Source organism: Toxotes jaculatrix, chromosome 5 (genome assembly GCF_017976425.1).
Source record: "Toxotes jaculatrix isolate fToxJac2 chromosome 5, fToxJac2.pri, whole genome shotgun sequence".
Classification (NCBI taxonomy): Eukaryota; Metazoa; Chordata; class Actinopteri; family Toxotidae; genus Toxotes; species Toxotes jaculatrix.
Genome location: NC_054398.1, coordinates 4,981,043 through 4,995,832, shown reverse-complemented (window position 1 = coordinate 4,995,832; position 14,790 = coordinate 4,981,043). Strand labels below are relative to the sequence as shown.

At 39.9% G+C, this 14,790-nt stretch overlaps 1 protein-coding gene across 2 annotated transcripts; it reads left to right on the top strand.

The window, feature by feature from the left end:
- The first annotated feature begins 2,405 nt into the window (after positions 1-2,405).
- Positions 2,406-12,944, top strand: LOC121181715 (myosin heavy chain, fast skeletal muscle-like). Of its 2 annotated transcripts, none has more exons than XM_041037806.1 (39): positions 2,406-2,612; positions 2,701-2,844; positions 2,943-3,099; positions 3,189-3,216; positions 3,298-3,406; positions 3,498-3,590; positions 3,679-3,742; positions 3,824-3,922; positions 4,028-4,131; positions 4,256-4,394; positions 4,527-4,645; positions 5,175-5,324; positions 5,427-5,597; positions 5,686-5,989; positions 6,166-6,236; positions 6,345-6,432; positions 6,547-6,664; positions 6,757-6,880; positions 7,161-7,297; positions 7,386-7,641; positions 7,732-7,974; positions 8,066-8,242; positions 8,323-8,468; positions 8,574-8,664; positions 8,755-9,144; positions 9,245-9,371; positions 9,466-9,584; positions 9,683-9,879; positions 10,197-10,380; positions 10,489-10,654; positions 10,795-10,919; positions 11,039-11,347; positions 11,446-11,649; positions 11,776-11,901; positions 11,993-12,163; positions 12,249-12,353; positions 12,453-12,548; positions 12,668-12,799; positions 12,924-12,944. In XM_041037806.1, the coding sequence occupies exons 1-39, from the start codon at positions 2,406-2,408 to the stop codon at positions 12,942-12,944; spliced, it is 5,811 nt and encodes a 1,936-aa protein (XP_040893740.1). The 2 variants fall into 2 exon arrangements, with proteins under 2 accessions (XP_040893740.1, XP_040893742.1); XM_041037808.1 differs by having other exon boundaries at positions 2,406-2,616; positions 2,711-2,844.
- Positions 12,945-14,790: the final 1,846 nt, after the last annotated feature.

Here is a 14,790-nt window from a genome sequence, read left to right as displayed (position 1 = left end):
AATCCTATTATAGCCTAATTATTATTATTATTAGTTTTATTATTATTAGGTGGAACCTGTACCGTGCAATGCTCTCTTTCCTCCTGCTCTCTCTCGATCAAGTGCTTGATCATGGGGAAAATGTTCGGTATATAATGCGGTAAAGAGTATGGTCTAACGCTGTAAAGAGTTACGGTCTAACAATTTAGCATTATATAAATAAAAATGAATTGACTTGACTGTTGGTAAAGCATATAAGGTGTTTTAAAGTTCTCATGAAACAGCAAAAGTTATATTTGTTCCTTGTACACTTTAGAGACATGATTAACTGTAGTAAGATCCTGAAAACATCTGAGGTACTCATACTAAAAAAAAGACTAGTAAGCATACTCTCAATAGGCAAACATGTTGCAGTGCTCTAGCAACACAGCCTACACTGACCTGGTGTGGGCTTAAATGGTCAAACATTTAACTCACTGAGAGCGGACACTAACAGCTGTTGTCAACTTGAATTCATGGCAGCAACAACAAATTCCAATGGCGACCTTGAGTCACAGCACAAAAAAAAAAAGTCTAAATATATCAAAACATTAGAAGGTTCTTAGTCTCAAAGCATTCATGCTACTTAATCCACTGCTCCATGTATTGATTATTTTTATTGGTATGTGTTATATACATATATATATATGTGTGTGTGTGTGTGTGTGCTTATATATAAATATATATTTTTTGTATATTCAGGGTGCCTGTATCTACCTCTATGCTGCTATGACGGATGCAATTTTCCCATTGTCGGACTAATAAAGGTGTATATATGTAATATTAAAATCCCAATATGTTTCTCAGTCTTTCGCATACAGTAGTTGCTATCACATTAAGGTTCACTCCATTCTAGTTCATAGTCATCTATCATTAGAATGAAATATGTCTAGAATCCTGGATATCGTCTGTTATCTACCATATAGTTCTGCTTAGAATGGACATGTCAATCTGTTAATTTGGCAGTTGGCAAAATGTACTAACAGTTCCTTGGTACTACTGTAGTACTATCTGCTATATAACAATTATAACAATCATACAATGATGGGGTTAGTTTACCATATTGGTCTAATTGGTACATCAGGAGAACATGTTTTGGACTCATTGGAATGGAGTCATTACAACTGCACAAATACAGAAAGAAAATATGACAGCAATGAAGAAGTCAAGAATAACTTTGGTCAAAATGAGTAATAAAGAATTACTGTTTAACTGGGCTGCCTCCCAACCAAGAGCTTAACACTTTAAAGTGGAAGAATTTACGCTCGTAAAAAGGCAAAAAATAGACTTGAAGCCTATTAAGATGCTTTGGCTTGTGGTTCAGCTCGTAAAACTTGAGTGAAACCCAAGCCACTACGGAGCCTGCGGACAGCTGTACAGATTAAAATTAAAGCATATCTGGTCCTCCATCTGTTGAAAAGGTAGCACATAAAAAAAGTGAATGAAAAGCATTCTGTGTTGACAGAAGGCAGCCAGTGGGATATGGAAATACATAACTTTTTATGTATAAAATCTGTTCAATTATGTAATGTAAAAAAAAAAATACATGTAAAAAAATACATTTAACTGCTTCTTGCGCATGTTTTCCCCATTGTAGTTCTACTTCTTTATGCTGACATGATACCTAAGATTGTCATAAAAGAAAAAAAATATTTCATTTTCAAGAAATATTTTTAAATTTGAAATTTAAATCAATTCAATAAAATGTTATTAAATTAAATTGTTAAGAATTACTTTGATCAAAAACTGTTTAGAAAGGGAAAAAAGGAACTGGCATATATTTGCTAGAACAATATGTTTAAATGTATGCCATTTTAAGACGTGATCCACACCATGTTTGGCATATGTCCCATATTTAACCTTTGCTGTGTAAGCAAGTAACACCCAATATAAGGAGTACCAAGACGACACAAGAGTGTGTGGTGGAAGACCCTTGAAGACCCCTGCTTGTGGTAGGCTTATGTTCTGTCTGCTTTGGAGCAATTCAATGTGTTCATTATTTGACAGATTTTTTAAAAATACTTATTAATCAGCAATGTACTTGCTGAATAGATCAATACTTTAAAACCTTCCCTCAATAACTGAAAATATGTGAATTGATTTCAACAGGATTGTGGAATACAATAAACTTTTTACAGAGAGAGGGTCAGGTATGAAAACAATTTCTTGATTTCTCAAAATTTTATGAAACATTTCATTCAGTTGAAACTTCTGTTTTGTGCATGTGAAGTCATTGTGATGATGGGCAGAAATCAGTTGAACAGAAATGTTAATTGGGTAGTTGAACTCTTGTTCTGTTTAGTCACATGAGTTGAAGACAGTAGCTTTAATACAGATAAATAAGATTACATTTATTTGTTATGACCTCACAGACATAAACTGCCACCATGAGTACGGACGCAGAGATGGCCGTTTATGGCAAAGCTGCCATTTACCTCCGTAAGCCAGAGAAGGAGAGAATTGAGGCTCAGAACAAACCCTTTGATGCCAAGAGCGCCTGCTATGTGGCTGATGCCAAAGAGCTGTACTTGAAAGCAACAATCATCAAGAAAGACGCTGGCAAAGTCACCGTCAAAGTCCTGGACACTCAGGAGGTTTGTATCATAGTAACAAGTATCAAGTAAGACTGAAGTGGGAAGTTAAATGTGATCAGTTCTGGTTTTGACCAATGTCCTGTTGCAGGAGAGGACAGTTAAAGAAGAGGACGTCTCTCCAATGAACCCTCCCAAGTTCGACAAAATTGAGGACATGGCCATGATGACCCATCTGAATGAAGCCTCTGTCCTGTATAATCTCAAAGAGCGTTATGCAGCATGGATGATCTACGTAAGACAATCTACCAAATGATCAAATAGAAATACTGAAATTGACTATACTTTTAGGAAACATGGATTAAATTGTTTTATCTCCATGATCACTTTCAGACCTACTCTGGGTTGTTCTGTGCCACCGTGAACCCCTACAAATGGCTCCCAGTGTACGATGCTGAAGTTGTAAGTGCCTATAGAGGCAAGAAGCGTATGGAGGCTCCACCCCACATCTTCTCTGTCTCTGACAACGCTTATCAGAACATGCTTACTGGTATGTCCTTAAATATGTATTATTTCTTAGTATATGAGGTTAGTGTTAAAGAAATCCCTGGTTAATTCCTTTGTTTTCTATTTTAACAGACAGGGAGAACCAGTCTGTCTTGATCACGTAAGTTTCACATTTGTTGACTTTGTTTCACATAATGAAAATATCTCGATCAGATTCATATAAGTCTATTTTTATACCCAGTGGAGAATCTGGTGCTGGAAAGACTGTGAACACCAAGCGTGTCATCCAGTACTTCGCAACAATCTCAGTTGGTGGAGACAAGAAGAAGGAGGCATCAGGCAAGATACAGGTATGTTATGATGGCAAAATCTCTGACAGTATAGAATGAAGTCCAAGAAGAAAAGTACTTTTCTGATATCATTTCAAAATTCGGATTATAGGGGTCTCTGGAGGATCAGATTATTGCAGCCAATCCTCTGCTGGAGGCCTACGGTAATGCCAAAACTGTGAGGAATGACAACTCTTCTCGTTTTGTAAGTATGGAGTGATTTCCACAAGAGAAAATTCTTTTTATGTGTTGCCCATATGGAGAGACTTTAACGATTCCTCTGTTCCAAACAGGGTAAATTCATCAGAATCCATTTCGGCACAACTGGCAAACTGGCTAGTGCTGATATTGAGACATGTAAGTAACAATTCTCATAGCAAATACAAATGACGGCAACTGAGAACTGGCCAGGTTGTAACTTGTGAACAACATTTGCAGATCTGCTGGAAAAGTCAAGAGTGACATTCCAGCTTTCTGATGAGAGAGGCTACCACATCTTCTACCAGATGATGACAAACCACAAACCTGAGCTGATTGGTAAGCAGACTGAGTCACTGCAGAGAGCTAACTGCACTGTTGAATGTACATAGAAGTTTCATGAATAACAAGCTAATGCAACTTTCACCTTTTTTTGATCTCCAGAGATGTCACTCATCACAACCAACCCCTATGACTTCCCCATGATCAGCCAGGGTCAGATCACTGTGGCCAGCATTGATGACAAAGTTGAGCTGGAAGCCACTGATGTGAGTGATCCTCATATTTCAAATATTTCAATACATTGCATACATTTAATATGATCTCAAAAGTAATCTTTGAAATACATTTTCTAAAGTGGTTATTTTTTTGGGAAAACTCTTGCAAACACAGAACGCTATTGATATCCTGGGCTTCACTGGTGAAGAGAAGAACAGCATCTACAAGATGACTGGTGCTGTACTCCATCATGGTAACATGAAGTTCAAGCAGAAGCAGCGTGAGGAGCAGGCTGAGCCTGATGGCACAGAGGGTGAGTATTCAATGTCATATCAAAGTGAATGATGTGTGAACAATGCCAGTAAAGTACTTAATTGCACTGGGTTCTGTTATGTCATTATGGGCACATGTATGTATTAACTGTAGATGACTGAACTATTTTCAGATGCTGACAAGGTTGCTTACTTGTTGGGTCTGAACTCTGCTGACATGCTGAAGGCTCTGTGCTATCCCAGAGTGAAGGTCGGAAATGAGTACGTCACTAAGGGACAGACTGTACCTCAGGTAAATGAGATTTACTGCTATGATTTTTTAAAAATAAATCTTGATGTTTGTTAAATACAGGTTAAGCATTTCTGTACCACTAAAGTTACTCAATTAAGACAATTAGGAAAAAGGCTAATAACATCATTTGTAGTGTAAAAATGAGTTATACTTTCTATAATTTATTTGTGCTGTACATTATCAAATGTACAAATGTAGAATGAGAATGACTATTTAATATGCAGTTCAATTCTGTTCAAAAACAGCAGACTGAATTTTTATCTGCACTTATTATGGATCAAATACCTGTATGTAATGTAAAAGGGGTCACTCCTACTGATAAACTGAGAGACAATTATGTAGTCTGTAGTTAACACAGAAATCTGCAGTTTCCCTTGTGTTGAGTATGGTGAGTGTTTCAGCTCATACACTGAGTGACTGCCTGTTAAATAGCTAACAGGGTGATAATATGTCTGATGCTTGTAAGTGGCCTAAAACTGTCAGTTAAAGAAGCGTTAGTCAAATCAATCTTCCCTTTGTTTTCTTTCAGGTCCTGAACTCAGTGACTGCCCTGGCCAAGTCTATCTATGAGAGGATGTTCTTGTGGATGGTCATCCGTATCAACCAGATGTTGGACACTAAGCAGCAAAGGAATTTCTTCATTGGTGTCCTGGATATTGCCGGCTTTGAAATCTTTGATGTAAGCTTCATTCCCTGCAATTCAGCATCCAGTGCTTTTCATGACAGAGTCCAGAGTGTTATTGTCAGAGAAAAAGTATGCTGATTCTTTGTCCCATCACAGTTCAACAGCATGGAGCAGCTGTGCATCAACTTCACCAATGAAAAACTGCAACAGTTCTTCAACCACCACATGTTCGTCCTGGAGCAAGAGGAGTACAAGAAGGAGGGTATTATCTGGGAGTTCATTGACTTTGGCATGGACCTGGCTGCCTGCATTGAGCTGATTGAAAAGGTACACATTAAGTTTGGGATTCTACTCTATGTAATTGTTCTGAAGAGCTCTGTCACTTCATGACATATCTCTTTGTATTTTCATCAAGCCCATGGGCATCTTCTCCATCCTTGAAGAGGAGTGCATGTTCCCCAAGGCCACTGACACTTCCTTCAAGAACAAGCTCTATGATCAGCATCTTGGCAAATGCAGAGCATTTGAGAAACCAAAGCCCGCCAAGGGCAAGGCTGAGGCCCACTTCTCCCTGGTGCACTATGCTGGTACTGTGGACTACAATATCTCTGGCTGGCTGGACAAGAACAAGGACCCACTGAATGAGTCTGTCCTGCAGCTGTACCAGAAGTCCTCAGTTAAACTGCTGGCTCATCTGTATCCTCCTGCTGCTGCTGAGGGTATGATACAGAATTAACTACAGTAAACTAAAACATAATTTAAGATTGTATATATATACATATACATATATATATATATATATATATATATTTTTTTTTTTTAAACTAAATGTAATATGTGTCCCTGTAAATATTAAATCTGATTCTAACAAAACATTTCTACATAATTATCAAAGAGAGCGGTGGCGGAAAGAAGGGAGGCAAGAAGAAGGGTGGCTCTATGCAGACTGTGTCTTCACAGTTCAGGGTAAGCTTTAAAGTTGTAAACTCAGGAATAACATCACATCACATCCCAGGTTATACACAAACTAATGTGTTACATGTCATGACAAGATTTACTATTTTGTACCTACAGGAGAACTTGGGCAAACTGATGACTAACTTGAGGAGCACCCATCCTCACTTTGTGCGTTGCCTGATTCCCAATGAGTCAAAGACTCCAGGTACAAAAACATGATCATATTACTGTCTGAGTGTGGTGCCTTGGTTTAGTATGGCATCATTACACTGAATAATTATTTATTCACAGTAGTAACTGACACATTTCTATTCTAAAGGTCTGATGGAGAACTTCCTGGTCATCCACCAGCTCAGGTGTAACGGTGTGCTGGAGGGTATCAGAATCTGCAGAAAGGGTTTCCCCAGCAGAATCCTCTATGGTGACTTCAAACAGAGGTATCAGTGAATATATATTTTACTGTGTTCTAATGTTTGACAGAAACTACAAAATAAATGCTCACACTGATCATTAATTCTCTCTCATAAAGGTACAAAGTACTGAATGCCAGTGTCATCCCTGAGGGCCAGTTCATTGACAACAAGAAGGCAGCAGAGAAACTGCTTGGATCGATTGATGTTGATCATGACCAGTACAGATTTGGACACACCAAGGTAAGCACTGTGCTTTCTTTTGTATAACTTAGTATTATTACCATGGCCAATGAATTTTACTGTTGAGTCTGTTTGTTTGTCTGTGAATTGTCAGTATATCTTAAAATTTACTTACCTAATTTGAATGAATTTGTCACAAAGTCAGACCATGTGCCAAGGTAGAAGTGATTCATTGATGGTATAGATGAAGAGCAGCCATCATGTGGAAAACATCTTTGCCTTTGAGCTCTTGCACTATGTGGGATATCAAAAAGCCCACTTTTATTTTCTGTTTATTCAGGTGTTCTTCAAGGCTGGTCTGTTGGGTACCCTTGAGGAGATGAGAGATGAAAAGCTGGCATCTCTGGTCACCATGACTCAGGCTGTTTGCCGTGGTTACCTCATGAGAAAGGAGTTTGTGAAGATGACAGAGAGGAGGTAGGTTGTAAACAGCAAATTTTGGACATGCAGCATGTGGTGTGAAAAATCATCAATGACAATTTCCACAACCACCTCTTTTCCACAGGGATGCCATCTTTACCATCCAGTACAATGTCCGCTCATTCATGAATGTGAAACACTGGCCATGGATGAAGGTGTACTACAAGATCAAGCCTCTGCTGAAGAGTGCTGAAACTGAGAAGGAGCTGGCTCAGATGAAGGAGAACTATGAGAAGATGACACAAGACTTGGCTGCTGCCCTGGCCAAGAAGAAGGAACTGGAGGAGAAGATGGTGTCTCTTCTGCAGGAGAAGAACGACCTGCAGCTCCAAGTGGCATCCGTAAGTACATGTGAACAGACAGCTGTAATGTTTCATGTTTCATCAGTCAAATGTTCATGTGCTAACACTTACGTTCATACAATGAACTAGGAATCAGAGAATCTGACAGATGCTGAGGAGAGATGTGAGGGACTTATCAAGAGCAAGATTCAGCTGGAGGCCAAACTCAAAGAGACAACTGAGAGACTGGAGGATGAAGAGGAAATCAATGCTGAGCTTACTGCCAAGAAGAGAAAGCTGGAGGATGAATGCTCTGAGCTCAAGAAGGATATTGATGATCTGGAGCTTACCTTGGCCAAAGTGGAAAAGGAGAAACATGCCACTGAGAACAAGGTTTGTAAATATTTGTAAATATTAATATATGCAGCAGATCAACTAGTCAGTATTATCACCCGTAACAACAACATCTTTCTTGCGATTGTAGGTGAAGAACCTGACAGAGGAGATGGCCTCTCAGGATGAGAGCATTGCTAAGCTGACCAAGGAGAAGAAAGCCCTTCAGGAGGCTCATCAGCAGACTCTTGATGACCTGCAGGCTGAGGAAGACAAAGTCAACACTCTGACCAAGGCCAAGACCAAGCTTGAGCAGCAAGTCGATGATGTAAGTTTAAAAAGTCACTTGGGTTCGCAAAACAAGATTTTTCTTGAACAGAATAATTACAAATCAATATCAATGTGCAGCTTGAGGGCTCTCTGGAGCAAGAGAAGAAGCTGCGTATGGACCTTGAGAGAGCCAAGAGGAAGCTCGAGGGAGATCTGAAACTGGCCCAGGAATCCATCATGGATCTTGAGAATGACAAGCAGCAGTCTGAGGAGAAACTTAAAAAGTAAGAAAATTTTGTTTTCATCTCTGTTTTAAAACAACCATCATGTTTCTGGACATGTTCAATTGCATGGATGAACTCTTACTATGCACTTCATTACTCTCACAGGAAGGACTTTGAAATCAGTCAGCTCCTTAGCAAGATTGAGGATGAGCAGTCAATGGGTGCTCAGCTTCAGAAGAAGATCAAGGAGCTTCAGGTAACTGATTTATGGTATTATATCAAACATTAGTACTTTGTGTTTTAACACTGAAAGTTTACTGAGAGACAACATTTGTACATTCAACAGGCCCGTATTGAGGAACTGGAGGAGGAGATTGAAGCTGAGCGTGCTGCTCGTGCCAAGGTTGAGAAGCAGAGGGCTGACCTGTCCAGGGAACTTGAGGAGATCAGTGAGAGACTGGAGGAGGCCGGTGGTGCCACTGCTGCTCAGATTGAGATGAACAAGAAGCGTGAAGCTGAGTTCCAGAAGGTCCGTCGTGACCTTGAGGAGGCCACTCTGCAGCATGAAGCCACTGCTGCCGCCCTTCGCAAGAAGCAGGCTGACAGCGTTGCTGAGCTGGGAGAGCAGATCGACAACCTCCAGCGTGTCAAGCAGAAGCTTGAAAAGGAAAAGAGTGAATACAAGATGGAGATTGATGACCTCTCCAGCAACATGGAGGCTGTTGCCAAAGCAAAGGTACACAGTGCATTAAATAACATGTTAAAACTCAAATTAGTATGATAAACAAAGTACATATAAATAAAATCTTTGTTCTCTGTTTCTTTTTCTTCTCAAGGGAAATCTTGAAAAGATGTGCCGTACTCTTGAGGACCAACTTAGTGAGCTGAAGACCAAGAATGATGAAAATACCCGTCAAATCAATGACCTGGGTGCACAGAAAGCACGTCTGCTGACAGAAAATGGTATGTATAAAATCAGAGTTACACTACAGTGATCTTCAGTGTATGACCGAGAAGCTGAGCACAAACTGATGTTTGATGATTATTTTCACACAAGGTGAGTTCGGCCGTCAAATTGAAGAGAAAGAAGCTCTTGTCTCCCAGCTGACCAGAGGCAAACAGGCCTTCACACAGCAGATTGAGGAGCTGAAGAGACAGATTGAAGAGGAGGTTAAGGTAAGAAAATCTTGAGTGTGTCCTGATAGAGTTTGTTCTTTCTGTTATTTAGACATTTTCCACACTGAATGCATGTATCCATTTTTGTTTCTTACCAGGCCAAGAATGCTCTTGCCCATGGACTGCAATCAGCCCGCCATGACTGTGACCTGCTGAGGGAGCAGTTTGAGGAGGAGCAGGAGGCCAAGGCTGAGCTGCAGCGTGGAATGTCCAAGGCCAACAGTGAGGTGGCTCAGTGGAGAACTAAGTATGAAACTGATGCTATCCAGCGCACAGAGGAGCTTGAGGAGGCCAAGTGAGTAGCATTCAAACAGTATAGTAAACAGTAAAGTATTACATTATGGTGTAGTGCAACTGATAATATCGCTAGTAGTAATATTTATATTTAAACATATTTAAAATACTTTACATTATCAAAATATGAAGTTATTATGAAGTTAGATTAGTGCTATGTAACAGTTTAAACTGCTGCACCACTTTCCTGTGTTTGTCTAGATTCTAAAAAACATGTAATCATAGCATTTTTCATATGTAAAAATATCTGGAAAAACGTATATGTATTTGTAAGTTTAACGCTGTCACTGAGAGACCAATCACACATTCTTTTAAAAGGAAAAAGCTGGCCCAGCGCCTGCAGGAGGCTGAGGAGCAGATTGAGGCTGTGAATTCCAAGTGTGCTTCTCTGGAGAAAACCAAACAGAGGCTCCAGAGTGAGGTGGAGGACCTCATGATTGATGTGGAGAGGGCTAATGGGCTGGCTGCTAACCTGGACAAGAAGCAGAGGAACTTTGACAAGGTAACATTTACTTTGGGCATTCATGACATAAAATCAAAAGGGACTTAAATGACTCATCTCTCTATTGATAAATACTTAAATTAAGTCAACTGTTTAAATTTGCAATAGGTGTTGGCAGAGTGGAAGCAGAAGTACGAGGAGGGTCAGGCAGAGCTTGAAGGAGCTCAGAAGGAGGCTCGTTCTCTTGGCACTGAGCTGTTCAAGATGAAGAACTCTTATGAGGAGGCTCTGGATCAGCTGGAGACCATGAAGCGTGAAAACAAGAACTTGCAACGTGAGTTCCTACTTGACTGTGTTAGTAACTAGACTGTAGTTAGACTGTATTCAATACATTTATGTATATGTGCTAGAATAAAATGTTCATATTTTGCATTGTAAGGCTTAACTCTATTAAACACATGCGTCTCTCTGCAGAGGAGATCTCAGATCTGACTGAACAGATTGGTGAGACTGGCAAGAGCATCCATGAGCTGGAGAAGGCCAAGAAGCAGGTGGAGACAGAGAAAGTTGAGATCCAGACAGCTCTTGAGGAGGCTGAGGTACCTTTTTTTATCTGGAGAGATCTTTTGAAGAAAAAATGCAAATCATGGAAAAATACAGTATATTGGTTAAAAAAAGGTCTGACGGCAGAGATGAATATTTCATTCTTTGATACCAGGGAACTCTGGAACATGAAGAGTCTAAGATCCTGCGTGTCCAGCTGGAGCTTAACCAGATTAAGGGTGAGGTGGACAGGAAGCTGGCAGAAAAAGATGAGGAGATGGAACAGATCAAGAGGAACAGCCAGAGGGTGATTGACTCCATGCAGAGCACTCTGGATTCTGAGGTCAGGAGCAGGAACGATGCCCTGAGGATCAAGAAGAAGATGGAGGGAGACCTGAATGAGATGGAGATTCAGCTGAGTCACGCCAATCGCCAGGCTGCTGAGTCCCAGAAGCAGCTGAGGAATGTGCAGGCACAGCTGAAGGTATTGTTAGACATGGTGCTGTTGTACAAACTACAGTATAGTGAGTCCTCCTCCATTTTGGTGTTCATGTGAATATTTTCCTGATATTTTTTCACTAGGATGCTCAACTGCACCTTGATGATGCTGTCAGAGCTCAGGATGACCTCAAGGAACAGGCTGCTATGGTGGAGCGCAGGAACGGTCTCATGGTGGCTGAGATTGAGGAACTTAGGGCTGCTCTGGAACAGACAGAGAGAGGCCGCAAGATCGCTGAACAGGAGCTGGTGGATGCCAGTGAGCGTGTTGGACTTCTGCACTCTCAGGTGAGCAAATACAATAGTTTCTTCAATAATTCAAAAAAAACAAAAGAGTTTTTAAATAACGTGAAATTTTGGCCAGTGATGACTTAAGTGACTCATTGCTTTTTTGTTGTTCTTTTTACATTTTAGAACACAAGCCTTCTGAACACCAAGAAGAAGCTTGAGGCTGACCTGGTCCAGATCCAGAGTGAAGTTGATGACACTGTTCAGGAAGCAAGGAATGCAGAGGAGAAGGCAAAGAAGGCCATCACTGATGTAGGTTTAAATTTCATTTGTTTACTAGTCTACTCCAGTTGAACTCTGTATTTTTTCATAACATTTCTCATTAAAATATGCCATTTTCTAGGCTGCAATGATGGCTGAGGAGCTGAAGAAGGAGCAGGATACTAGCGCTCACCTGGAGAGGATGAAGAAGAACTTGGAGGTTGCTGTTAAGGACCTGCAGCACCGCCTGGATGAGGCTGAGAACCTGGCCATGAAGGGTGGCAAGAAGCAGCTCCAGAAACTGGAGTCCAGGGTAAGACAGCCGTGTTAGGAATTTACACAGCTGAAGCAAGACTTTGTTTTGATGTGGATACTTAGTATGTTATTGCTTTCTGAAGGTGCGTGAGCTGGAGGCAGAGGTTGAGGCCGAACAGAGACGTGGAGCAGATGCTGTTAAGGGTGTCCGCAAATATGAGAGGAGGGTGAAGGAGCTCACCTACCAGGTATTGTCACGACAATATTTAACATGTATGGTACAAATCAAGCTAACATATTTAATACTGAAAACATTTAAACATGCAAATCTGTATTTTCTATTACAGACTGAGGAGGACAAGAAAAACATTACCAGGCTGCAGGATCTGGTTGACAAGTTGCAGCTCAAGGTGAAGGCCTACAAGAGGCAGGCTGAGGAAGCGGTGAGAGCACCATATTTATTTTAAACAATGAGACACTGATACATATGTTATAGTTCATGTACAGTATATCTGTTGGCTTTTATCAACATTTTAACAATTTACTATATATTATATTCCAGGAGGAGCAGGCCAACGTTCACCTGTCCAAGTGCAGGAAGGTCCAGCATGAGCTGGAAGAGGCTGAGGAGCGCGCTGACATCGCTGAATCCCAGGTCAACAAGCTGAGAGCCAAGAGCCGTGACTCTGGAAAGGTAAATATACAATTCTGTCCAGAAAACAAATAAAAAATTTTAACTTATTCTTGCGGAAAATTACTGCGAGTTTAAGGTAACTGAAATGAACTTGATCAAAACCAAATTTTTTGTGTATTTTCAGGGAAAAGAGGCCGCTGAGTAAAGCATGCTGGCTGTTCGGCTGTTTCTAATCATAAAATATGAATTGAAATATGCTGTTTAAATAAATTTTTTACTCATTGCCCTTAAAGTGTCTGATTGTTTGTTTTAATCTTGCCATTACACTGAGCATCAGCATCTGGAGCAGGTCCTAACAATTGTATTGTTTTATTGGAGATGATATAATTGTAACAATTTGGTATTGTTGGCCTGGGACTGGGTCAGGATCGTTCTGGTTCAGGAGGATCTGTGCCATTCCAAAGAGTGGTTTTGGATTTGCACTATTTTCCACCTCTGAGTGGTGGAAGAAGCAGTCGTATACTTTACCTAAAATAGCCATACCACACTGTAATACTCCATTACAGGTAAAGTTCCTTTACTCGCGATGTAGCAGAACGTAAAACTTTTATTTTTAGATATCATTGGATCATAAATAACAATAAAAAGAAGAAAAAGAGTAAGCAGCACTTAAAAGTTGGGGCTGGTTGAGGTGGAGCAACAACAACACCAACATAACAATTGCAGGACAGTTTAGTCTTTAACAATTCATCATGACTTACTAAGTGATCATACAGTATGTTTTGTATGTGAAGGTTTAAACTTCAAAATACCTCGCAGCTATGTAGTAGGTGTCAGATTAACTAATTTCCTTCAGAAACGTAGTGGAGCTTTAGTAGCAGAGAACTGCAATATTCAAGGTAAGCACAAATATTCCAAAAGTAGACCCAAAATATATTTCAGAAGATGTCCTGACCACTGACGCCATCTTTGCAGAACACTACTAATTCCAAGAAACACAGTGGATTTTAACAAAAAAAAACAAAACAAATCATAGTGGTACAGACATGAACTTTAATATACATTATTACACCTAATCTAAAAGTCTGTTCTAAAAGTGTGCCGTTCATTATTGGCTTCTACTATCATTTAACAATCTAAAGGAATATTTATACATTTTATTGTATTTTGTCTGTGCTTAACACAGGCTCTTCTGAAAAGCATCTTATAAAACATTCCAAATTTAGACATGTTGATGTGTTAAGAACAACAGACTTGTGCTCCATGAGTGGACAACACAAAGGTCTGAATTACATGCCTATATACAAAAAACAAAACATCAAATCCTACTCCCATAGCTCAAACTGTTTATAACTGACTGTTTATAATAATAATAATAATAATAATAATAATAATAATAATAATACAATGAAATACTTCAAACAATAGCATCTGTGTGACTACATGGTCAAGCACTGTAAGCTCATCTTGAAGCTGGACTGAGCTGGCTACAATATCCAAAAACCCTGCCGTTCAACTATGGCCGTTTTGCCACTTCCTGAGACGATATCAAATTTGGACACGTTTTTTCTGAGACAAAACTTCAGAAGGGTCATAGAACTGTTCATTACCATAAACAGCAATCTCCAAACCCTGGAGAATAAACCATGGATCTCTCTGATCTGGAGCCTTTGAAGACAAGTGGAATTTTGCTCTCATTGCATTTATTTTTCAACTTTCTCATCAAACTAACTAACAGTATGTTGCATCCTGGATACAAAAAGGCATATGAACAATTTTGTTACCTTTAGAGGATTTTACTTTACTGCTCTGGGGGGATAGAAAGAAAGCAATTCACTACTACTGGCTCCTGTAGGTCCACAAGTAGAAAGAAGTGTATGTCCACTGGCCTTACTGATAAAAAAGAACACTAGGATGTTTCTGGATGCAAACTTTGCAATTAATGCACTAATCACCATCTTTGCTCATATGCCCAATGCACAAGCACCCAAAACAAATGCCATTCTCCTTCAGAAAGCTAATCTTTTGCCTGAGTCTTCTTCTCCAGCAGA